At 44.3% G+C, this 27,214-nt stretch overlaps 1 protein-coding gene across 6 annotated transcripts in view; it reads left to right on the top strand.

Moving 5' to 3' along the window:
* Positions 1–27,214, top strand: part of GALC (galactosylceramidase) — a 358,534-nt gene that overhangs the window by 166,827 nt on the left and 164,493 nt on the right. For all 6 annotated transcript variants that reach the window (XM_069208123.1, XM_069208124.1, XM_069208125.1 and 3 more), the window contains exons 10-16: positions 1,653–1,780; positions 1,906–1,995; positions 14,124–14,213; positions 17,984–18,128; positions 20,080–20,260; positions 21,068–21,231; positions 23,471–23,547. In XM_069208123.1, coding sequence (XP_069064224.1) covers positions 1,653–1,780; positions 1,906–1,995; positions 14,124–14,213; positions 17,984–18,128; positions 20,080–20,260; positions 21,068–21,231; positions 23,471–23,547 — 875 coding nt within the window. The remainder of the gene's footprint in view (positions 1–1,652; positions 1,781–1,905; positions 1,996–14,123; positions 14,214–17,983; positions 18,129–20,079; positions 20,261–21,067; positions 21,232–23,470; positions 23,548–27,214) is intronic.

Raw genomic sequence — 27,214 nt, 5'->3', positions numbered from 1 at the left:
CCGCCGATCTCTACCCCAAGTGGTATCTGCATTACATTTGGGTCAATTTGGCACTCTTACATTTTGTCGTCCCTCCTTTGCTTCCAACCAAGGAGGAGGAATGACTGCTTAGGCTGCTCCCAAGATGTGCAGTGTTAAACTTCATTGACTGCACATGACAGGACAGAGTTGACAACCAGCTCTTTGTGGATTTCACTGGAGCAATGAACTGTAAGGCGGTGACCATATATACAGTTTCATGGTGGGTTGACTTTTGAATCAAGCTGTGCAATGCCATTGCCAAGGATGACATTTCAGACACCATTCATGCTGTTTCCATTAGGGCCATGGCTGCCTCTTCGGCTCTTTCCAGCGCCATCCCAGTTGCTGACATCTGCCATTCAGCTACATGGTGTCTTTGCATATTTTAAACAAGCTACAGCTTCACGTTTTGGGCAGGCTACAACTGTAATTTGCTTACTCTTTGTTTAGTGACTTCCACCAGAAAAATAACTATGTAAGCTAAGTAATATGTTTATCTCTAACTCATCCCAAAACTGTGGGATCTAAATTGGAAAAATACATTTACGGAACCTATTGCATAAGGTGTGGACATAACTGCTAAGGACAAAACACAACTGAATTCTGTGTTTATTACTGCAGAAACATATTCTAGGTGACACTATGATGAGATCAATTAATGTACTGATCAAACAAACTATTGAAATTGGCAAGCTATGATTCATTATCACGTCTGTTGCTTTTGGTACTTACTGATTCAAAGGGAGGGAGGCTAGACCTAACTGACAATTTTCTCTGTTTTTCTTGTTAGAATGTATTTGAATGTAACCATATGTCTATTAAAATACGTTTTTACAGTGTTGTTAGTTTATGTACTACAGAGGCGGATAACACCTCTGTAGTTATGAATCAATCATTGACATGCAAATATAAAACATTGTACCGGGAACCTGCTCATAGGAAGATATATTTATTAGTTTAAAGAAGAGAGCTGTATCTTTTTCATACTCATAACTGGCATTTAATGGGGTAAAGATTGTAATTGTCTGAGTAAACCAAGCCACTGCTTCCATATGTGGAACACTGCATTCTGAAATCCATTACAGCAGCAGCTCTAGCAAGACCTATTAACCCTGAGGCACTATTTTTAGCTTGGTTCCTCCTTTTTTCGTGCTACATTCATGCTTGTGACAGTATATCATATATATTGTTTACACATTTTTGTGTCATTAAAAGTTGCACATCATTTCTACGTAGTGTGAGTCTGCATACACACACAGATTCTGGGCAGCAATGGCACAAGGAACAATATGTTGCTGTTATAAATGTAATATGCAGGAATGCAGTAAATAATGTAGAAGCACACAATTGTCTGCCATTATTGGGTCCCAACAAATCATTAGGCTCTGTTTTGAAACATACATTTTAGCACTTTTGATTTAACTGTGGGGTATTGGCAGATTAAGTTATCAGAAGATGCTAAACCAAAAACAGCATTTTCAACCATTGGAGGGCACTATCAGTTCACTGTTATGCTCATTGGACTGAAAAATGCACCTGCCACTTTTCAGAGATTGGTGAATACAGTCCTCCAGGTGGTCTCAGACTGAATCGTAACTGTCCTTGCTTGTGTCTTTTGTGTTATGTTTTAGCGCACACTACTCAGTTCACCCAGCGAGGATGGCACTACCTGAGGACCGTTGGACATTTAGAGAAAGGTGGCAGCTATGTGGCCTTGACAGATGGTCAAGGAAACCTTACAATCATCATCGAAACAATGGTAAGCAGCGTTGTATTTCTGTAGTGGTGGTGTGATGTAAAGAATACCATTCCCTGGGTATTATCTGTACTTTGGTGATTCTTCCTCTGTACCTTGAGATAATTGCTTCCCTGTTTCCCTTCTAGTCCCACAACCACTCCGTTTGCATCAGACCTCCACTTCCTTACTACAATGTGTCAGCACAAAATGCGACTTTCAGCCTCCAAGGGTCATTCGTAAGTCTTTATCAAGTGTCACCATAGATTTGTTATTGCTGCTCCTGTTGCTGTGATTATAAACAAATAAACAAAAAGAACTAATAGCTATTGTCAAGCTTTTATTGAAACCTATTGTGACTAATTAATGAGCTTCTTTCATTCAGTCCTCATTAGTTCCCATACGTTTCTTCAATGTTCTTTATTGTAGAAGGCTGGTTGCATTTTTTTGGTTTCAAATTACAGTAGTGTTTTTGAGTGGATGTTTCTATGATATATTTTTGCATGGGCACCTTCAGCAAATTGCACTTGTGATGTTTATTGTGTGCAGCCCATTTATTTTCCTTATATTGACCTTATTTGGGCACATCATCTGGAAGGGCTGCATGTTTACATGTCTGACCCTGAAAGCAGAATGTTTTTTTCCAAGGAGAGAATATCTGGGTACAGTGTGAGCTTCAGGAATGTGTTCATGGCTTTCTAGTCATGCCTGAAGCTGCAAAGGACTGTGAAAAAACAAGGTTTATTATTTCAGCACTAGTTGGTAGAAGAGTGGAAAGCATGTGAAGCTGCACTAAAACAAGCTGTAATCTGATGGAGTTTGTTGTAGGGTTTGCGTTACAACAGACAACTTTTAGCTGTCTATTGTCTGAAGACCTCTTCTGGAAACACCAATGACTTACAGTGGGCTTAAGGCCAGCCTGTCCCTTTCCGTTGCTTGCCTTTTTTGACATTCTCCTTTGCTTGCTTTTTTTTCAATGGCTTCTCTTTTTGTCAAGCCGAGCTCTGTCTGCGACACTTGTTGTATATACTTTGTTGGCTCCAAGCCCATCCATTTCTGTTCATTTGTTTGTTTCAGTGTCCTTAGAAAATCTGACCACTTCTTTAAAAAAAAAAAAAAAAATTTTTTAAAAAAACCTCCTCCAATCCCAGCAAACTCAAAACATTATCGACCAATCTCCCTGCTCCCCTACCCCGCCATAGTACCTGAGAAGGCCATCAACCAACAGCTCACTACACAGCTGGAGCTAAACAACCTGCTTGACATCTCCCACTCAGGATTCCGAGCCATCCACGGCACAGAAACTGCTCTGATCACAGCCTCAGATGACATCTTAACCATCCTCGACCGTGAGGAGACTGCAGCCTTGATCCTCCTCGACCTCTCAGCTGCATTCAACACTGTATCCACTGCACCCTCATCAACAGACTCCACAGTATTGGCATACTGAGGAACGCCCTCAAGTGGATCACCTCCTTCCTCTCAGGACAATCACAAAGCATCCGGCTGCCCCCTTTCATCTTGAAACCCAAGAACATCATTTATGGCGTACCCCAAGGATCATTCCTTAGCTCTACTCTGTTCAACACCTACATGGCCCTGCCTCACTGACATCGTCAGATCCCACGGTGTCAACATCACTTCCTACGCAGACAACACACCACTTATCCTTTCGGTCACTGAAGATCTCACCACCACCAGAACAAACTTCTGTGACGGCATGACCAATGAAGCCAACTGGATAAGAGTCAATTGCCCTAAACTCAACTCCAACAAGATGGAAGTACTGATCTTCGGAAGAAACACATCCATATGGGACTACAACTGGTGGCCAGCCGAACTTGGACCCACACCAGCAGACCACACATGTAACCTCAGCATCATCCTCAACTGCGAACTGACCACGAAGTGGCAAATCAACGCTGTTGCCTCTTCTTGCTTCACACCCTCGACATGCTCTGCAGAATCTTCAGATGGATCCCTGTCTGCACCAGGCAGACTGTCACCCAGGCTACTCTGGCATTTCCGCCTAACTCAGGAGATTTCAGACCATAAAGAACACGGCAGCAAGACTCATCCTGGACGTCCCCAGATGGGCCCACTTCACCCCCACCTCAGAAACCTTCATTGGCTCCCAAGTCAGAAGAGATGTCAGTTCAAGACCCTCACACAAGCCTACAAGGCCCTACACAATCAGGGGCAGGCTTACATCAACCTCCGACTGAACTTCCATAAGCCCACAAGACTGCACTCCTCCTGTCTAGCCCTCGCGCATACCCCTGCATTTGTTGCAGCCACAGCAGCAGCTGTGCCTTCTCCGACTTTGCCACCAAGACCTGAAAAAAGATCCCTTTCCATCTCCAAACAGCGCTCTTCCTTGGGGATTTCAGGGGGAAACTCAAAACCTGGCTGTTCGACAAAGACATCGCACCCCCATGGTGACGGTGCTGCACTATACAATAACTGAATGATTGATTCTTTTCATTTGAGCACTCCATGCTGAAATGAAAAGAAAACAAGTAGTTCCCTGAGTGCTTTGTTTTCTGGATGTCTCCGTTATGTGCTGCTTTCTATGAAATCACCCCCTCACTTTCCATATTATTCCTGCCTCATCTCCTCTGTTGCTTTCCCCACCACTCCCTGTCCAATTGTTATTGTTTAAGCCCTTCCAAACACAAAGGTTCTGGGTGCTTTTCTGCTTCCCGTTGTCCCCCTGTTCGACTGCACATCACCTCCCTCTGCTGACTCCCACTGCAGGCTACCTTGCCTGCTTTTGTATTGTTCCCCCACCCCTTCTCGGGTGTTCTCTCACCTCCCCCATTTCCTTGCATTTTTGGAGAGCTCTGCAGCTGCCGTATGATGCTGTACTGCCAGTTTCTCAAAAAGCAGTTTTGTGCACATTTAACATATTTTTTCATTTACTACTCCAAGACTGGCTTCCATCATCTTGGAATGATTACTGTATTATTCTAGTATTTAGAGTGCACACTGGCTCCTATAGTGACATTCTTACAAGTTGTTTTTCTAATTTCTCTTGTCACATCAAGCCTTACTTTGTTATCGTATAACACAATTATAATATTCATTAGGTATGATGGTATGAGTCTTCACCATTCTTCAGGGCTCCTAATCTCTTCAGTCATGAAGTGATGTCAGGGCCATCGTGTGTAAAAGAAAAAGCTTATCCTATCTTCTTGATGTACCTTCAAGAGATGGCCCTGGAAGAAGAGAATTCCTCATCTCAATATAAAAGAGCATCTTCCTTTGTGAATAGCAGAATAAAACCGTTTAAACTGAGCTTCCATGCTTGCCCTGGGCTTCAGAGTGCGCTTACACTCAGCACCACATTAAATTGCCAGCAGCAATGTTTTTATTCATACAGATTTCAATCTAATGCTTTTTGGGTAATATGGACACATCTTTGATACTGTTGACCATGCAATTCTTCTGTAAGGCGGGAACAATGGCTGAGCTCAGACAGGCTCATGGATCCAGTTGTTTCCTAATAATGATAGTCAAAAAATAAGGCTTGGGTCAGCAGGACTGTCCAAACTCTGTTTATCGTGCAGCGTACTCCAGGGATCATTTTGAATCTGTAGTTCAGTATCTACGTATGTTGGGATGGAGAAGTCCTCTGAATGGTAATGGACGTGCACCCCTGCCCTATGTGACCATCTGCACTGATGCCTGAATCCCTAGTGTTTGTCATGGTGAAACATGGATGATTCATATGCACCATGACATGGACATGTCTTACGAATTGTGGTCTTGTTGGACCTGGAGAGGTGCCCAAAGCACTAGCTTGATCGTGGTGGAAGGCTACTGCCTTGCTAGGAGCTAAGCAGCAAAAGCACTGTGGTGACATCATACCATATGGTGATCAGTAGAAGTGAAAAGGTCCATTTTTTAACCTGTGTCACTAAGTTTTAAAAGTTCTGCTGCTGCATGCTTACCTCGCCTTTGGCTACATCAGATTGGTGTGAAATAAGACATGTATCTTCACTGGATGTATGTATACCTGGAAAGGGTGCAATACAGAGATAATTCAGTATTGTCGGGGCAGGCAAGCTATATGTATGCGCTGGATGTGCATGCTCCAGTGACTAATACACTACCTGCAGGATATAGTGCTGTGCAGTGCATGCTTGATAAATGTGTGTGCTAAGTGTACCTGTGAGGTTCAATACTTAAAGGATGCAGTGCACGCATAATAGGTGCACATGCTGGGTGTATATGTGCATATGAGTGGTACATTAAATGGAAGATACAGTGCATGCATGTTAAATGCAAGTACTGGATGCATGTGTACCTGTGAGTGGTACAGTACTTGGAGGATACAGTACTGTGCAGTGAGTGTGTGCTTTGTACATGCACTGAGCGCAAGTGTTCTTGTGAATGGTACAATATATGGAGGGCCTAGGGTTCCATTTTGGGAGACCCAGCTCTGCATGGCGAAACATGGAGAGTATGTAGAGAGATCCATCCAGACAGATTTTGGTATTGCTTCATTCCTGCAAGCTGGGTGGGACGCACTCTGTGGCAGGGAAGACCAGGCCTCCCCTGAGTACGTCGTAGGGTGCTCTTTGATTGAGTGGGAGGTCAATCCAGGGACCTGGGCACATCCTAAGGAAGGAAATTGGGCTGATGAAAGAGTCCTAAAGAATAGGGTTGGGAACCCTGGCTAACCTTATGAGGCATATCAATGTGTCTGACATCCAGGTTTGAACTTAAGTCACACCTGTGTTGTGGACTATCAGCCTCTGAGACATGTTTGCTGTGACAGACTGAAGAAGGAGGAGATCAGGGAGTGGGCACTTCAAAAGAGGCAGAACCCCAGCAAAAAGCTTCAACCACTCAGAACCTAAATCATATTTGGTGTCTGGGAATAGACCATAGGAAGGGGAGTTTGAGGCCTCAAAAAAAGGCTTCTGCCAAGCAGCCAGATGAGTGGTGTGAGGAAGGGAGGCTCTGCAAGACTTCTGCCTGTGACCAGGACTGGGTGCCCAGGCCTGCTAGTCTCCCCGCTGGGTGAGAACACATCACCTAGGGAATCCAAGACCACTTGCCCTGAGGCTGGAGCACCAACCCCTGCCTGCTTGCAAGACCAATGTGCCCTGTGAGGAAGAGGAGAGTTTTGGAGGGAGCAAGCTACAGTGGAGACCCTTGTCAAGCAGACTCCATATGCAAGGTGCAAGGAAACGACTGCTGCAGCAGTCGGATTTTTGCTCCTGTGCAGTACTGAGTCTACAAAATCTGTATGTCAGGAGGGGGATGATAGCTGTGTGAAAGACTGCCATACGATAAGAGCCAAAGCCCTGTATTGTAGCGGTGCGATGATCGCTTATGCTAGGAGGGGCTGCCATCGAAAAGACTGCCATGCGGTAAGGGACGAAACCTTTTTGTGATAGCGGAGCAGCGATCCCATATGCCAGGAGGGGCACCTTGGGAAAGGCTGCCGTGAGGGAAGGCCTGAAACCTTGTGTGGTAGAGTGGTGGCAACCCCATATGCCAGGAGAGGCCGCAGTGGAGAACATCACCGTGCTGACTAGGGTCGAGCCCGTGGACAGTGAGTTGTTGTGTCCCCGTATGCCAGAGGACGTCATCGGGAGCAGTAGGGACTGTGACTTGTTCTACCCCGTTGGAGAAGTGATGACGCTGTGGGGCCCCTTCAGCCAAGTGAGAGACCCAGGACATAGTTTGCCGAAGCCACCACCCATCGGGATCGACAAACACTTACTCCACAGCAGAAGCCTCAGTAAACATCCGGTCATTGGAGGAACGTGACTGAGGATAAGAGATCCTGTACCCACTGAGTGCAGCCACTTGGTCTGCATGTGTCCGACTTACCTGAACTAGGCTGCAGTTGCTAGGAGCATCCACAGACTGGGCTCACTACTGAACTTAAAATGCTTCCCTCCTACCGGCATGGGTGAGACTTGCTTGGGACTGAGTGGGACAGGGAACGGGCAGAGAGACATTAGAGCCCCGACCTCAGGGGAGGAGTGTGTAATTGTCTGTGGATGTCATATTCTTCCTTGGTGTGCTTAGGTCGAACTAAAACACTTCTCTTTTTTCATAAAAGTGAGTGTTTGGCTGGGCACTGATTTATTGCTGCGCACATTTTGAGTTGTGTTCACACCTCCACCCAAAGGGAGCTTTGCTCTTCTTGACCTTTCTTACCACTGAGAGTGAAGTGCATAGGGCGTACTTGTCCCTGTTGCACAGAATCCGTAGTAGGCCCTTATCGGGGACATCAGGAATAAAAGGCCTCAACCCCAGGGTTCAATGGCCCTTTGAATGGGAATCTGACAAGATACGACCCCTGGCACAGTGCAGATCAATAACACATTAACTTCCAAATGTTCTCAGATGTCATGCAAATTTACTTCCTGCTAGATGACAAATATGACATCTCAAACAATGTTTCTTGATGGTTGGTTCATATGTTTTTCTGGATAAAGGAGAGTTTTCTTTGCATGAACATAGCATAAACTCAGATTATTAGTCATTGGGGCAGTCATGTGAGCCACTTTTGCACTTCTTCTGTCCCCAGAACACACCATCCAACCTTTATGAATGTAAGGAATTTAGGGATTCATAATGACTGATCTTTTTTTCTCTTCCTTTAAAAAAAACAAAAAATTGACCTTCACGGGCACCGCTGGCTGCTTCGCGCTCATCTTCTCTTCTGGTGTCCCAGTATCCACAGGGACACCAGCACAGGCTTCCCAGCAATCCTGGTACTGCTTTCATGCTAAACCTAGCATGAAAGCCGCATCAGGAGTGGTCTGAGTGGCTCAGACTGCCGCTCAGACACACACAGACACCGCAGTGATAGGTCTGAGCCATGTTTACAGGGCTACAAATGTGGGTGGCACAACCAGCTCTGCAAGCCCATTAGTAGCATTTTATTTACAGGCCCTGGGCACCTCTAGTGCACTTTACTAGGGACTTACTAGTAAATCAAATATGCCAATCATGGAAAAGCCAATCACCAATGCACTTTACACAGAGAGCATATGTACTTTAGCACTGGTTAGCAGTGATAAAGTGCCCAGAGTCCTAAAGCCAAGAAAAACTGGTCAGAACAATTAGGAGATAGGAGGCAAAAAGATTGGGGATGACCCTGCAAAAAGGTCCAGGTGCAAAAACCACCCCCCCACCACCACCAGCCTAAAGCCAGGGGAGACCAATCAATACCTTGATGGACTTCCCTGATTGGGGCGATAGAACAGGGGCCCTAACCCACAACAGCAGGGGCATGTTCCAGTTCTACACCTTCCTGTCTCCAGTTGGATCCCTCTATCCATACCCTCAGGGCCCACTAAGCTAACCTATGGGGAACCCTTCTCCTCTCCTGCGGATACCATCTGTGCAGCACCTAACCTTACTTTGCTCGCAGATATATCCCAGGGGGTAGACAGTACCACCATGGCCAACACAGTGGTGTGCACACTCTACCCCCGGGGTCACACAGGGGTGGGGTGATTGGGCGAACCACCCCTCTCACCCCCTATCCGGTCAGAGTTTACCCTCTGCACCTGATCCTCCTGTCTAGGGTCTGGACCCTCAGACGGGACCATTGCCTGGCGATCCAAGACTTCCTGGGGAGCACACCTACCCCCACATCAGGTCAGAGCTTACCCCCCTGAACCTGACCATCCAACCCAAAGTCACCACCCTTAGGCTGGATCACTGCCTGGCAAGCCAGGACTTCCTGGGGAGCACAACATCCCCCTCCCCCCCCCCCCAAGGGAAATACCTTCCCTAACGGCCTCATGAGAGCCTGGCTAGCGCTGGTCCCCTGACCTCTGCCCATCTGGCAGAACCTGGTCCGTCCCCCCCCCCTGAGCCCAGCAATTGTATCATTGAGGTCTTTCCTGGGGGGCTCTGACCTCAGAGCTAACCCCTGATCCTCCTGGTTCTCCACTGGGGTCCGCAACCCTCCCCCCCCTCATAACCCTCTGTCTGGACTTCTGCACCCCCTCACTAGGAGTAGTACTGCCAGACACCAGAGCTTGCGCGACGCTGGCCACAGCCACCCCCCTAGTTCTCCTGAAACTATGGGGTCTCCCTCTGCAGATGGCCCTACGGTACAGGTTAGGCTTCCCGCCTCGTGTTCCCTCAGAGAACCCTCCAGGACCTGGGACTGGATCTCTGACATCCTGGGCCTAAGCCCACCCCCATTCCCTCTCCTCTAAGACCAGACATGGGATCCCTCACCCATCCCACTACACTTGAACCTTCCTGGGACACCGCAATCCTTTCCCACCTCAACTTGTTGGGAAACACCTAGACCACTCCTCTCAGAGCACCCGCAAATGCCTCTTTAGACTCTCTGGTACTCACACAGAGGTCTTCCTCCAGTGTAAGCTCCCTGGGGTCAAAGAACTCACACTCCACCGGGTGTTGACGTAGCTGTGGAAAACAAGGACTGGGCATAAGCTCTCCAGCAATTACATCACACAGCCCCTCACATGAATTAACCAAACTACCCTTCACCCAACCATCCAGTGACTCAGACTTGAAAATGTACCCCTACATCACCCTCATGAGACTTGTGAGACAGCACTTGACTGTCCCTGACACTCAACCCACACTCTTCTGGGATGTGTCTACACTCCACAACCAGGACCTCGGCCTGGAGGGAACCTCTGTCCCTGTCACTCTCACCTAGAGCCATTAGAGTGTTCCTCCCACCACTAGGAATATGACTCCCTATGCTAGTTCCCCAATCCACCTAAGGGACCCTGCACATTACTGGAGCTACCTCATACTCCTGAACCTCCTGGTGTGTGTTAACCCCCTCCTTCAAGTCAGACCCTAAGTCTCTGGGCATGTGCACTTCTTCATCTGCACTGGATATAACACTTTTGCTGCCACCATTTGAACTAGGCTCATCCCTCATGGCTTCCAGTTTTTTTCCTTGGCTAAGGCTCTCTTAGCCTCAGCTCTCTCTCGAGCTGTTCGTCCAGCTCTCTCATTCACTGCTCCTGAGCTAGTAGCCATTCTTCTCTCTCTGGTTCCCTTTCAGGGCCACTGCCCTCCATATCAGAGTAGTCCTCCTTCTCAGAACGATCTGGTATGGCTGCTTCCCAGCGTTTCATCTCATATCGAAACAGGGCTGTCTCAAAGACCCACCTCGGGGACCTTCTCTTCACAGCCAGCCCCCTTTTCTTGCAGAAAACCTTTAGCTCCCTCAACGTGTAGTACTCCAGGTGCCAGAACTTGACTTCCATCCTGCAAACATCTTACAATCAAAAACCAGAGTCCAAAAATATCACAGTATCTCTAGGAGGACACCAGAGAACAAAAAGAAAAACACAGTATGTGGTCACGTGATGGTCTGCGATATGGCAGTAGTGTACAGCAATCACTGTATATCAAGTGCAAGTGCAAGTCCTATCCTCACCACTGGTGACCAGTGTTAGAAATGGGGTCTCTAGTTCGCAGTCGGTTTGAACCCTGTCCAAGCAGAGACCCTCACTGCTGTCAGGATAACGGAGATACCTGCTCAGATAACCCCTGCCCTCACCCCCTTGGTAGCTTGGCACAAGCAGTCAGGCTTATCTCGGAAGCAATGTGTAAAGCATTTGCACATAACACACAGTAATAAGTGAAAACACTACAAAAGGACACCACACCAGTTTTAGAAAAATAGCCAATATTTATCTGTGTAAAACAAGACCAAAATGAGAAAAATTCCAACATACAGTGTTAGATAAGAAATTTGCGAGATTTACTCAAAAATACAGTTCCTTGAAGTCGATAGCTCTACCGCTGGCTATCACGGCATCGTGATCAGCACAACCAACAATTCCGTCCATCCGCAGTCTTGCGGGCCAACTACGGTGTCGGTAAGACCCGCATAACAGTAACTTTGGAATTGCAGGGCGTTGTGAACCTCGTGGTGAGCTCCGGAGAGCGGCGTCGCTGAGGTCACGGTGTCGGTTCCAGAGTCATGAGGGGGTCATTGAGCCCTTGAAGTCACACGGATTGCAGATTTAACTCCGGGCTGATGAATCCAGGAGCGCTGGTGTTGATGCCGTCGGGGCTGTGGTGCGAAGTGAGACGATGTGACATGCGGTGCCCACAGGTCACGGTGCAGACAGCAGCTCAGTGACTGCGTCTAGCAGCGTCGGTGAGACCAGGGCTGCGGTGTGATGTGGGACAGGGCGACGTGCGGTGTCGACAGGTCATGGTGCTGGCGGCGTCGTTGTTGTTGCTGAAGCGCTGTCATCGGTAGGCCCAAGTCAGTGGTGCGGAGCGGGATGGTGATTCGTGACCCTCACGAATTGTTTCCACAGGCCACGGTGCAGGCAGGGATGCCTGGTGACGACACTGGAGTCAATGTTGCTGGCGTTGGTGGACCGGGGCTGTGGTGCGGTGCGGGACGGGACGGTGCTTCGGGCTCCTCACGAGCGGTGTCCACAGGCCACGGTGCAGGCAGCGACGTCGTCAGCAGGAGAGTCGTCGTCGGAGATGCCCAGGCTGCAGTGTGAGCAGGCGATGCCGGAGTGCGGGGCCCATAGGTCATGATGCGAGCAGCGCCTCTGTGAAGTCATCCGATGACTGCATCGGTCAGACCAGGGTCGCGGTGCGAAGCGGGGCAATGCGATTCCGTGCGGTGTCAGCGGGTCTCGGTGCAGGCCAGCGGCATCGTTGGCAGCGTCGCAGTGGTTTTTCTTCTGTTGCAGCACAAAACACACAGTTCCCAGTGCTGTAGGCAGATGAAGCTGAAGTCTTTGATATACCTGAGACTTCCAACAGGAGGCAAGCTTTACTCAAAGCCCTTGGAGACATTTCTCAAGCAGGATACACAGCAAAGTTCACCCTTTGCACTCTTTTCAGGCAGAAGCAGCAACTGCAGGCACGTCCAGCAAAGCAACACAGCAAAGGGACAGTACTCCTGCTCCAGCTCTTCAGCTCTTCTCCTTGCAGAGGTTCCTCTTGATTCCAAAAAGATTCTAAAAGTCTAGAGTTTGGGGTCTTCTTCTTATACCGCTTTCTGCCTTTGACGTTGGCAAACTTCAAAGCAGAGTCTCAAGTGTTTGTGAGATCCCTCCTTGTCCAGGCCAGGCCCCAGACACACACCAGGGGGTTTGAGACTGCTTTGTGTGATGGCAGGCACAGTCCTTTTAAGTGTGAACGACCACTCTCTTCCCTCCCCCCCCCACCACCATGTAGCTCAGATGGCTCATCAGGATATGCCGGCTACACCCCTGCCCCCTTTGTGTTACTGTCTAGAGAGGTGCAAAACAGCCCAACTGTCAAATTGACCCAGACAGACAATCCACAAACAGGCAGAGACAAGAAAATGCCTACTTTATAAAAGTGGAATTTTCAAATGGACAGTTTAAAAAACAACTTCACTAAAATATGTATTTTTAAATTGAGTTCAGAGAAACTAAACTCCTCATTTTGATCTGCTTCCAAAGGGAATCTGCGCTTTAGGGATATTTAAATGCACCCCCCATGTTAACCTATGAGAGAGATAGGCCTTGCACAGTGAAAACCAAATTTGGAAGTATTTCACTGTTAGGACATATAAAACACACTAGTATATGTCCTACCTTAAACATACACTCCACCATGCCCATTGGCTACCTAGTGCCTCCCTTAGGAGTGCCTTACATGTAGTAAAAGGGAAGGTTTAGACCTGGCAAACGGGTACACTTGCCAAGTCGAATTGGCAGTTTAAAACTGCACACACAGACACTGCAGTGGCAGGTCTGAGCCATGTTTACAGGGCTTCGAGTGTGGGTGACACAACAAGCGCTGCAAGCCCACTAGTAGCATTTGATTTACAGGCCCTGGGCACCTCTAGTGCACTGTACTAGGTAATTACTAGTAAATCAAATATGCCAAACATGGAAAAGCCAATAACCAATACACTTTACACAGAGAGCATATGCACTTTAGCACTGGTTAGCAGTGATAAAGTGCCCAGAGTCCTAAACAAAACAAACAAAAACTGGTTAGAAAAATTAGAAGGAAGGAGGCAAAAAGATTGGGGATGACCCTGCAAAAAGGGCCAAGTGCAACAATCTGCTTGTGATCTTAAAACAGACTCTTCTTTGTTCCTTTCTCTAGTAAATATTTGTGTGTCCCGTGCTCCATTTTATACACTTATTCGGGTTTCTATTCTGTGTGTACACTGCCAACTTCCAGTGGCTTGAACCCAAAAATTGAGGCACAGGCAGATACATTCTCTCTTTATTATTATTCGGTGAGAAATGTTAACTCTAGGGTAGAAATATCTGTAAGTGCCATATGGAATTAGGGAACTCAGTGGTTAATGGGGCATGTTTCTTGTGTAAAATAAATAAATGATTGTCAAATGATGTAATGCTGTTCTTGCCCACAGAATGAGCTGAGTACTTTGCGAGTATGGTACTCCCAACTGGACTCTACCACGGGGAAGGATACCCTGTTTAAGCAGCTTCCTCCATTGAAGGTAATATTGCTAGTCTTTGTATGCTGTAATATGCTCTTGCACTTCTGGTCCTGAAGTCGTGGTATGGAAGATGGAACCTTTGTCGTAAAAATCGTCCAGTATGCATAAAGAGATTCCCAAAGCACTGTGTTTCTATTTTATTATTATTTTCTAATTTATTTGCTTTAGAATTCTTCACTCACTGGTACCATGCTGAAGCACTGCCTTTTAGGTATATTGTTTCTACGGTGCAGGACTACATGTGTTTAGTCTATCCAAGGAAGGCTTTTCTTTTGGGATAGTTAAGTTACAGGATGATGACTGATGACCTTCAATATTATTCTTAGCGTTTGACGTTGTACACCTTTTGACCTCATATACCACGTGCTGGAATCCTTTGGACCTGCTTGTGAATTGTGCTTGATTTCAAAGTTTTTAACACTTGGCGTCTGGTTTAAATTATGCTTAATTCCAACATTCTTTAAAGTAATTTCTAATGTTACCGCACAGTCAACGAGAATGTAAGTAACCCCTATAATGCTATGTGTATTTTAACACTGACTCCAACTTGACCACTGACCACATTTTGTGCTTAGCTTCAGGTGCCATCAAGGTGGCAATGCAGTTTTTCCATACCCAGCTTGTTTTTCACACTTAACATGTTTTTGCTCTTCTCACCAGAGTAGGGTCATATCATGCTAGAACATATTATGGAGGATGCGGCTATGATAAGAGTGTACAAGGATGAGAATGATTTAATCAGGGAAAGGTACAGCTCTGTCTCAGGAATGCGCAATGGGGCCTGGCCAATTCTTTTGTGTGTTTTCGATACAGACCGAGTACTGTTAGTGTGTGAATTTCATAACCAACGGGTGGGGAGTTACTAGAATCTTGCTCTGGAGTTAATTTAAGATATAAAGGGCGAGGAAAACTTCACACTGCTCAGGAAAATCCCATTCAGGGATGTTATCCTACCTTAGCTGATCAGGGTTCCTCGGCTTGGTGCTGGCAAGGATGATGGATTCAACCCCTATGGTGATGCATTTTGATTCTTAACCATCTAGCTTGACTATATTCACTGCGGTTGTATTGCACATTTTTGCCTGTCATTGTTTAACTGCTGTGAGTATGTTGGCATATGCACGTGTTTCACTGCATTTGACTGAAATGCTTATGTTCATATATTTGTGTGCTTTTATTCTGGGAAGTGCCTTAATAAATTAATTACCCAGACTAAGAGTTTTGCCTTCTTTGCTATTGTTTCCTCTTAGTTTAAAGCAGAGCAACACAACGCCCTGATGAAATTACACATGTGCCTTCTCTGAGACAATAAAGGTCATTTTTGTACAAGTGGCAGCTTCTGTACTTTCACCCCAGAGTACAGACTATTAGTGGCCACGAAGACTTTTGATGCTCTAATATAGTCATTTGTATTTACTATAAATTGATATATTTTTATGTTGCTGTACTATCCTATAGTTTTTGTTGTTGTACACTACTTCACAAGAGATAATTAAAGCCTATTGTCGATTCCGTCCAAGCTACTCCTTGTCCTTGGGATCAGGCATGGCCATTATGTGATGCTTAAGAAGGTTCATTAGTTTCTAAAATGACATATAATTGTTCTCTAATTGATTTACTTTTTACTGCGTTTCTTTCTGTGTGTCAGTTTGATTATTTCCAGTGACAAGGAACTTGTCCCTCTGCACATCACCTACACACATCTTTTGACATTCTACAAAGCTGAGTCAAATGTCTTCTTTTCTCTGTAAACACCCACATCACTTGCAGGGATGATCGCCTTTTGTGCGCTGCCCTACTATCTTTATTCAAATCTTCTCACTTCTTCTGAAGGCTAACCCTCTGTCCATTTCTCACAACCATCCTCCACTGGAGGAAGGCATGCTGCTCCGTTATGCCAAACTCATTCAAAATGGAAATAATTCACTTTTCTGGCACCTCAGTCCCTCTCAGTTTCTTCGCAAACCGATTCCTTCCCCTTTTCCCCTGACACTCTGGCCCCAGCAGCATCTGGCAGACATTTTGGAGTATAGCTGCAGTAACCTCCACCAACAATTAAAAATTCTTCAAACTGAGATAGCCACAGCAGCAGGGTATCAAGTACTAAACATATGTGCAATTTTCCCAAATGTTCCTATCCACGCTGGCAAGGCACTAATCTTTGAACTGGTTTTGAACAAACTGAGCCATTACAACAGCCATAACAGGCGGGTCTGTTCCATAATTAGATAAGGTTCTAACGTTTGCTTCCAGTGCCTGTACTAACTCCCCAAGTGCATCACTGACCCTTACAATTTAGATCAGATTGACTAGGTGGCTTCCAGTAACTGTTGAATCTGGTATTTCAAGGCATTAATGGTCCCTCAGCAAACTACTTCTCTGACACCCTCAGTCGATAACTCCCTTCTCACAGTCTGCGTTTGTCCAGTCAAACACATCCAACCACCATGCAGTGTCAAGCATCTGGTTTTTCAGTATATTGGCACAAGTTAACTGGAACCTGGTATACCGTTTTTCAAGGCTTCTATCATGTCACTTCCCCCATTCAAGATTGAACATAAAGAATGCCACTGACTCAAGTCAGCAATGAAGCCAGTGTCTGGTGCTCTTCCTGTTTATTGGCTTACCTTGTTATCATTTACGATCCATCATGCCTCCACATTCTCGGCATAATATGCATCAAAACTGATATTAAAAGTGTATCATTGTGCTGCACAGCAAAGCATAACGGTTCTTGTAATGCTTCTGCTGCGCTGCAAATTCAACACTGTATTCTTTCGATAAATATACACCTTGACTATGTATGTCACTGTGTGTCTCTTTTGTGTAAAGATTTTATGGTGGCTTTTATTTTTGATTTGGTGTACCTGCAACTAAGGGCAACCTTCACTCCAAGAAAACCAAAGTTCTAAGTAAACCAAAGTTCGAATCCTGTAGGTAGGAGATGAGGAAGTATAACATAGGAGCAAAAGTGATATTTGCAAATTCTCCTATTTGAACACGACTGTAAGCTATCTTCCAAAACCTAAAAGTGTTCAAACCGAGCAAAAACGTTAGTAATCAGCTGCTTGATTTAAAAAAAAAAAAAAAAAAATGCGTGTTGTGGCACCAGTCACTCCTCCAGCCTCAAAGTGATTATGGTCCTGTTATATCATTCTTCGGCTTTGTGTAGGAAAAGTATATGCACGTTTCACAGTTGATGGAACCCATCATAAACCTGTGAAAAATGACTGTGTGGTAAGAGCAGTGCTTATTTTGTAAATAAAAATGTGCCGGTGCTCAAAGCCCTTCTCTTAAATACGCGGCTGCTGCAATTAAATGTGGGGACACGGAATACTGAGGCGGCGTAATCCTGAAGCCATCTCGGGCCTCTTCAATCCATTTAAAGCCACTCTCTGCCCCTTCAGCTCACTCTTGCAGCTTTCTGCTTTTTCCCTTTGTGACGCTTTTTCGTTTTTCACTTCCTCCGTCTTTCCCATGTGTGTCTTTTGCTTGCAGCAAATGCTTGGGGCAGAAGAATAAGTGCCGGTGCTCAGCGCCGGAAACAACAAGCACAAATTAAGCACTTGGTAAGAGTCTTTAAGGTCAGTCTACTGTTGGAATAAACGATAGTAAACAAGAAAAGGGGAACCAGGCTAAGTCCAAATAAAGTGTGGTGTGGAATGGGAATATAAAACTCACCCTGTCACTGAAGTCTTGTGTCATTGACATTAATTATAAAGCTGTCATTATTCTGTAATTGTCGCATTGTGTGTTCTCTCTTGTTCTAGCTCAGTCAAGGCAACTTCACGTTGGAGCTAGGTGTGGACGAAGTTTACACTTTAACGACTGTCACAACAGGAAACAAAGGCTCGTTCCCAGACCCACCAGCCTCACAGCCATTCCCCACCAAGTACAAGGATGACTTCAGAGTCCGTAAGTCTTTGAGTTGTGTGACCTAGTCCATATTCACTCCTTAATGTTCTGTTATTGAAAACACAGCAGACTGATCTGAACCAGTTGATCTTAGATGACTGATGAGAAGAAAAATTAATAGTTTAACTGCCCATTTTTTTGTGGTTCATTTCTGTAAATCATTCCCCGTGTTTTTCAGATTTATGCTTCTCTCCATTAGCAGGAGTCAGGTCAAATGAGAGGAAGAAATGTGTGGGAACACACCTCTCTGCTAGCAGAAGGGAGATCAGAGATTGAAGGAATGCAAGTGGAAGGAAAGCCATAGGCTTTGAAAATAGGAGTGGTGTATAGTTACATACAGATGCAAGAAGGAAAGTTATTGTTAGGCCTGGAATAAGGTTTTGTGGAAGGAAAACATTGAAATATTTGGGGGAAAACGAATGTTTTACTGGACAATAAAGGATAACATTAATTGAGGAGGAGGGGGTTAAAAGTGAAGATTAAAATGGCACCACTAGACAGAAGAAGAATGAATTATACCCATTTACATTGGTAAATATGTAGGAGGTTTTGTGTCTAAATCACGTACCTTCAGTTATCCCATCCCCAAGGTAAATAATTTACTATTACTTTCGTTAGGTTTTTGTTAAGGCACAACCTAAAAACGGCTTCAGAACACTGTTTCTGGAAGTATAGAGGTAGACAAGGAAAGTTATGTTAAGGAAATTGCAAAGCGAAAGATAGAAAAAGGTAGCCTAATCATACAAATTAACACAGGAAGAAAACATTGCAAACTAATATTGTTTTAGAGTTGTCCAATAAGAGATTAGGGTCCATGTTACTGATAGGGTGCTCCGTTCTGGGCTGCGCCACTGTACACCTTTCACTGGGTGTACGGGTGTACACGGGACCAGTGCACCCTATTACAGTGAATGTGCTGTCCCTACCGCAACAATTAATTCACCCCTGCCCAGAGGGCAGCACTAAAGTGAAAGGTGGGCCTGCTGTTTGAAGCTGCCATTTCACCTTTCACTGCGCAGACGGCAACCTGGCCTTCATGCGAAGGAGAACAGATATTCATTTGCAGACAGGTTGAGTGTGTGCGTGCAGCTGCCTGCAGGGGTTGTATGGGTGGAGGAATACAACTCGCCACCCCTTCCAAGAGGCACCTTTGAGGAACACACTGACTGTGCAACACCTGGTAGTCTCTTTGCCTCTGTCCCCAACTCTATAATACTTTTGGGGCACAAAGGCAAAGTGTTTCCTTATTTGCAGGGGACCATACCCCCATGCTAATGAAGGAACTCCACCTTGAGACTGTAGTAGTGTTACATGTACTCTGTAGTAACTTGCATAACAAAGGGGTCTGCACAAGCGTCTGTGACCCCTCCTGTAATAACAAAGTGCCCCAGGAGCACAAAAAGCAGGCGCACACACCTGTTGCGCCTCTAGGGCACTTTTGACAATATGAACACAGAAGTATAAAGCTCTGGGCCATTTGGAGCCAAAGAGATGACATCCATTACTGCTTGTAGACCCCACTTGGCCAATCATTTTTAAGGTAGCTCACGTGCCGCACTTTACAGACAACGAAAAGTGGTCAGAGTTTTTGTAGATAGAACCTTCTATGTTCAGGGCTTCCATAAAGCAGGCCAGTCCTATTGGTATTAAAAACCGGTTAATTCGCCAGTTACGAATTACTAGTCTGTCTAAATCAATTTTCTGCTAACTTTTTTAGAAAAAAAAGTTAGTCCCTTCAGTTATACAAACATGGGTAACCGTTATCATTTCAGAGTGAGGAAAGAATATTTTAAGCATGCTAATTCATTTTTTCTACTCATCAACCACATAGTAGAAATAATGTTATTGGCTGGATGCAGATTGGCTATTTTTTAAGGGATTTTGGCAAACATATGTGAGATGGGTATCAGTAAGTTGTGGTGGTCTCTTGATTTGATTGTTTCTCATACAGGCAACCCTCCGTTCAGCGAGGCGCCGAACTTTGCTGACCAAGCAGGAGTGTTTGAATATTTCATAAACTCATCAGACCCTGGGGACCACGTGTTCACTCTGCGCCAGGTCCTAACCCAGCGACCCATCACCTGGAGCACTGACCCAAACCAGGCCTTAAGTGTCATCGGGAACTATAACTGGTAAGCCCAGGTGGGAGTGGGCACGCAACTGGGTTACTTACTGGAGGTTTCTGTACGAGCATGCCCTTCACTCAGTACCGCAGTTCTGGTCTTCTGCTTCATCCTGGAAATTATGGTCTAATGTATAGAATGGAGAGCGTTTGAACAAGAGGCCTCACTGGTGGGAACAGTGCAACTAAGCACAGTGAAGGCAATCAAAGGCATCAAAACAGTCCTTCATTTGGGTTGTGACCTTGCTCTTTATTTATTTTGCCTTAGTGTAGTTTTCAGGGTAAAGAAGGGTGGTTTACTTTTGTGGCCAGGCATTATTTTGTTTATCTGCTTATGTTAAGAACAATAAATTAATCAATGGTAAACCGGTTTCATTGTTATGAAAGCCAGCCCTCGGGGATTTTTTCTGGTTACTTTCAGTGACAGTTTTTCATTGAATTCGTGCTTTTGCAAAAATAAAATAAAAACGAACAAGACAAACCTATAAATAGGCTATTAAATATTTCTCTATTTTTTTATTGTCTTTTCTATTAAATAGTATTTTTAAAACGTGTTCCAGGATCCCTCACATGGGAGGGACTATTCAGTGCTTGTGACTCTTGTTTCCAGTAGGAGTACTGGGGTTACAAATAAGTTACCTTTTCTTCTTGGCTTCTCATGCTATCTGGGATAATGAGTAGACCAATTTAGTATGGAGAATTGTTGTGTAGGATGGCTTTTGTGAGCTAGACAACTGAGTTCAAAACTAAACACCATTGAGCAATAACAAACACACCTGTTGCAGCTCTCTTGTAAATGCCATCACTTTTTTTTCAGGACTGACATGGTTGTATGTTGCGATGTCTATATAGAGACCCCCAACACTGGTGGCGTGTTCGTTGCTGGAAGAGTGGATCGAGGTGGGACACCAGTATGGGGTGCCAAAGGGATATTCTTTTGGGTTTTTGCTGATGGAACCTACAAAGTAACCCTTGATTTACGTAAGTCTTGATTGTTGATATGTGCTCTGCATTTATAGAGGATTTTCCCAACCACAGAGGGTAACCCAGAAAAACACGAAAGGGTCTGGATGAGACTTAATTACAAAAACAACAAAGACCCCTGGGATCAAAAACATGTTTAACTCCAACCCCCTCACTCCTCATATATACACACACACCATTACCTTTCACTTAGCATAATTTATTACAAATACCAAATATATATTTTTTCATATACACACAATTTATAAAGTCCCCCATCATATCACAACAAAAGAAAAATCGAATAGAACCAAGTGCAAATGAGATAAATTGCTCCTGTTTAAGTAAAGAATGAAAAGTAATAGATTTCCCATCAAACCATTCCAGAACAAAAATCCTCTTAAAAAACATATAAAATAGCCTGTTGGTTAATCCTCCAACCACATTGAATCACAATATTTCATCAAACAGAATTGGATCCCCATTTCGGTTTGGAGTAAAAAAAAAAATGTTGCTCCCAGGGGTCTTTGTTGTTTTTGTAATTGAGCATTTATAGATCGCTTTGTATATTTTGAGAAAGTTATTTGTGGGTAGCCTAACATGAGGCCCTGACATTATTTTGCAAAAAAATGAGAGTTAAGAGCCCAAAAGAGAATGTATAAACCCAACACTTCTGGCCAGTGCATGAAGAGTATGTGAATGATTGTTTATATCTGATGTGTCAACTCACTCGGTCTATATTATGCCTCTGGGCTCGGTTTGGTGTCCCCAATTTGTAGTGGTTTCTGCCTTTCCATAGTTATGCAAATATTTTTTATTAACCAGTGCAGAAGATAGAGGGTGTCTGGATTTGGAACACTCATTCCCGAAGTCTGCATTGTTTTCTGTCAAGATGCTGCGCACGTGTTACATGCTAAGTTACAGTTCTTTGTAAAAAAAAGAAAATAGTCATTGCCAAGCCATGTTCCAGAACTGTTGCAGTACAGAAGGCGCCAGGTGTCACGCTGTTTAATCTGTGCTATTCCAAGATTAATTCTCATTTATTCTGTGCTGGTTCTTCAAAGTTACTGTGGCCATGTGGTTGATTGTGTATCTGCCAATGCCCTGCTGCCCTACCTATGATCGTTTCACTCTGTGTGGTCCATCCTTTGTTTTCATTGTCCTCATTCATTCTCTCATTGAAGCCTCTCATTTTCTTCCATTCCTCTGTGTCGCACCTGCTCCTTAGGATTTGTATCTAGTCTCCTACTATGCCTTTCGATGCAGTTCAAAGCTTTGAAAACCGTAGAAATCGTTTGAACATCTTCACTTAGGCCAAACGCCTTTCCGACTATTCAGAGCAGTGGGTGGCACGTTACTTATGAGGATGGTGACCACCTCACTTCTGTCTCCAGTCCTTGCCTTTTCCCCTACAAATGATTACTGTCGGGTGTGTGAGTCTGTTTATTATATTGGGAGAAAGCCAGGAGCACTACACCCGGAATCCGTAGAGTTCTCACACGAAAGACCAGGACTGGGAAGTGTCTGAAACAATAGGGAGTAGGGTGCCTCACACGGGATAGAGAGAATTTGAATTATTGGTGCGCCTCCCTTTCCTAGTAAGCAATATAAGCCTCTAGCTGTCCCAACTAGGAACAGCTTCTATTTTGCTGATGGTGGTCGGTAGAAAGTTGTCGGAAGGGGGTGGGCCAGGGAATGGGTGCCGTTATCTGGTGCTGGGTATTGTTGCCCAGTATGTTTACGAGATGACACCAGGCGATCAGGGACCCCATGTTCTAATCCTATACTTTCCCTTCCCAAATCGGTATTTTAGGGGTTGTTGGCCAGATTGGCTTATTTGTCTGCAATAAAATACGCAGTATGAAGTAGCTCTTTTAAAGAAAACCCGGAACTGCTACATTGTTTTTTGGTGACCTGGAATCATTTCCCACAACAAAAAGGAACAAGAGTGACGAAAGGAGTGGTGACTGGTGACAAAAGTTTGGCTTTCTCAGTTGTTGTTCTTTTCTTACATGCGTAATAAAGGTATTGACTCTAAAAGGGTTAGTGAACGTTCTCAAAGGAGATTTGGTGAAATGCTTCCGCCTCGTGGCTGCAAACTACAGTATAATACATTTGAAATATCATTCATCTTTGAAGAAGGTCTTTTTCGTTCACTGGTCGCAGTTGAAGTCTGAGTTAGAAGACTAGGAGAGCATGTGTACTTGCGCCCCGTCTAGTAGTGGATGAAGGTTGATCTTTCTTTTTTTCGTTGCAGTTGGCAATATCGTGCTGCGGAAGGGGCCGTCAGGGATCCGTGCTGGAACGTGGCATACGCTGTCTCTGAAAATCAGTGTAAGTGAAAGGAAAAAATACATTTAGGGCAGCTTCTGGGAGCTCCCAGTTTAACTTTGATGAACTAAGCCACATAGATTTGCCCATGGGCACCCGTGATTGAGGGTCCGGAAAAGGGTGTAATCTGCAAAGCTATTACTTTCTGTAAACACTCTCTTAACTTCAAAAAAGGTACAATTACAGTCGAATTTCCCTCTTGTCAGTCTGCAGGTGGTCCATGGATTTTGACCAGTTTTGAATATGTTCCATATTATTCATTTGGGGGCTGAACTTAAAAAATACACAATCAAACTTTGAAACGTGTTAATAGGATCAGTCTATTTTACCACAAAGAGTTGGCCATAACTGCCTTGTTAAAATTCATTTATTACTAAAGTCTTTTATACCGAAAAAAAACCATTTAAACAGTGAGCTATGTTTGTGGCTCACATTCCTCAAACTACTGTAATTCGCCTGGTATGATAAGCAACACACTACATACGCCACAACTCGAGCCACCCACCACGGTGCCATGTTGTTATCTTGATCACTCTTTTTTTAACGTTACCAAATAGATTTTTTAAGCAACATGGGCGGCGCGAGTTACGGCTTGTGTTGTGTGCGTTGCTATCCAGAACTGGTGAATTTCAGTTGTTTGACGAGTTTGAGCCAGAACCATAACTCACTTTGTAACTATTTTTTTCACCGATTCGTATAGTTTTTTCTAAATATTTGTTTACCTTTCGACACCCCCCTACACCTGGTCTTTGTGCAGGGGTCTGCGGCTAGACTGTCCTCTAACCTGCACTGGCTGCTCAGTCCATGCTGTTTCGGTATTTGGTTGTGCATGCAGGGGTTGGCTGCAGAGCCAGGTCCTGTGCCAAACTTCCCATGGTCACCTAACCCCCACCTCACACGGCTTGCCGTATACTCATTCCGGGCACGCCCTGGGCCTAACCGCTTTCAACTGTGTGCGAAGGACATTGGTTGCACGGCATGCATGGCCTTGCAACAGGTATAATTGGCTATCTGCCAAATTACATGCAGATTAATTGAACAGTTATTGAAGTTATTAGTGGATGAAACGCGTATTGCCCCCTAAGCGTTCCATTGAATACTTGACACAACCAACTGTAAGTTAAGCCTGCTGAACATCTGCCAAATTTGTGTGGATTTGTTAAGTGTCAAATTTATTAGCAGTTGAACACTTCTTTTACTTACCCACCTCTAGAACCCCCCCCCCCCCCTTTCTACCTTAATTGGTTTGCATGGAAATTGAGAAAACCAAGGATAGGCTAAACATGCTAAGTTTCTGCCATATTTGATGCAGATCCATCAATGTGCCACAGTTGCTAGTAAATGATTAAAACAATTTGACCCCTTCTTTAACTGCTGCTCGCCTGCCTTCGTATCTGTGCAAAACCTGAAATACCTGCACCGGATGTAACTTGTTAATTGCCTGCCACATTTGACTTCATCAGATTCATGAAACAGTGGTAGAGTTATAAACAATTGGAAGTGTTATTGCCCCATCCTTTAACTTTTGCTATACGTTGATGGATTGCCACACAACTGGACATACCAATTGCAACCCAGACCTTCCAATCTTCTGCTAAATTGTGTAGATTCATTTCACAGTCTCAGTGTTATTAGAAAATTAATATTTTTGCCCCTTCCTTTTTTAACTCACCCCCTGCTAAATATGCACAAACTTACAAATACTACAAGAAAGGTTAAACATGCCAAATCCCTGCCAAATAGTGTGAAAATCCATCAAACCGTGGCAAAGTCATTAGTAAATCAAAACTATGTTTCTCCCCTCCTTGAAACTCGGTCCTCTTTTTGGATCTTCAGGAAACCTAATATGCATGCACTAGGTATCACTTGCTACTATTTGTGACACTTGCCTTAGATTAATTACACTGTCCAAATTTAAAACAATTGAACATGTTATTGACCCCACCCTCAACCCCTTTAACTATTCCCCTGTTTTATGGTTTGGCACAAATCTTGACATAGCAATAGAAAACGAATTCCTTCAAGCCTTTGCTAAGTGTTGTTCCAATTCATCACACAGTAACACACGTATTGGTAAAGGAACACCCCCCTTCCCTCCTTTCTAACGTCCTCCCCCTTTTTTGTGGCTATGCACCAGTTCAAAAATACCAATAGTAATCTAAACATAGTGTCTGATGGATTTTAGACAAATCTGTGATACTCTGCCTACGTTATAAGCAGATTAACAAATAGCTTTTCAGTGGACAAGATATGCAAAAGTGTTAATCCTTTAAATCTCACTTGGCGCCGTTTTGGGCTGTGAATATCTGAAAAACTATTGAAATGATTTGTACCAAATGGAAATTGCTTTCTGAAACAGTTCTACTTTCATGTCACGTTTGATTTAAATCCTTCCTTGCTCTATCTTTCAGCAACATTTCCTGTGGGAGATAAAATGGTAAAGAATTGCCTTTTTCACCACACCTTTAACTTTTTTTCCTAGTTGATGGATCTACAGGAAAGCTGGCATGCCCAACCTTAGCTGACTGATATACTAGATTGGCAACATTCTTGTAAATCCATCCACTGTGTCAAAAGCTATAAGCAAATCTAAAAATGCCCTTTCAGTGGAAATTGCGATTGAATCATAACTACTCAGTGCTGTCTGCCGCTGTGTGATGTATATCAACGCATACAGATTCTAAAACAGAATTTTCTAAATCCTAGCTGTGTAATGTGAATCTAGTCCCTGGCGCACCACATATTAAACCGAGTGCAGAACCAACAGTACCCTATACAAAAGCCACTCAATATTTAATCCAAAAGGTGAGTTGGGGAATCCTTAGAGAAAACAATAAATCATATTTAATACATCATTTAGCAGATCACAGTATAACTGAATTTGATTCTAAAGACCTCCATTCCATCCTCTTTGTGGAGGTATGGTTCCATGATGTCTTATATCAGGAAACCTTCTTCAGGACATAGGGCTTTTAGCAATTATTTAAAGGTTATCACATCCATGCACTCATGTATTTGCAAAGGTATTAACATGTACTGTTTGAAATGCTAGAATTACACTATTTCATATTGCAGAGTTGTACCAGCTGCATACACTATTGAATGCCAAGTTAGAGACAGTATGGAGACAAAAACCCTGTTGACTCAAAAGTTAGCATTTATTTAACAAATGGCGACAAGATTATTTAAAATCTACAGACTTGTTATTCAGTTCAAGGGTCAGAAGACCGAAAATTGAGTTAAGGCAACTAGTAAAAAGTTAGAAAATAAAATTATACTTATTTTATTGAGAAAATGTGATTATGGTAGGGATGGGATAGTAGGGTCATGTTCTTTCTGCTGCAGTCTATACTGGTGGTAGGGTTGCGGTAGTAAGCTGATCAGAAGAGGAATGGATGATGATAGGATCTACCGTCAAAGAAGAATAGGAGTCAGTGTGAAGGGTGTTTAGGAGAGAAAAATGTTACTGAAATAAAAATTATGAGCAGGGGAGGGACAGGAAATGGAAATGGAAGAAGGCGGGAGGAAAAAAAGGGGAACAGTGAAAATAAAATCGTAGAAGCAAAAGGGAAAGCAAGGCAGGTGTAGGAGACTGGCTTTCTGTATAGTGGCTGAAAATGATGTGCATTGTGCAGAGAGTACAGGCAACCCCACCTTGGTATCCAAAGGC

Source organism: Pleurodeles waltl, chromosome 9 (genome assembly GCF_031143425.1).
Source record: "Pleurodeles waltl isolate 20211129_DDA chromosome 9, aPleWal1.hap1.20221129, whole genome shotgun sequence".
NCBI classification, from domain to species: domain Eukaryota; kingdom Metazoa; phylum Chordata; class Amphibia; order Caudata; family Salamandridae; genus Pleurodeles; species Pleurodeles waltl.
Note: the sequence above shows the minus strand (reverse complement) of the source record. Positions and strands in the feature narration are given on the sequence as shown.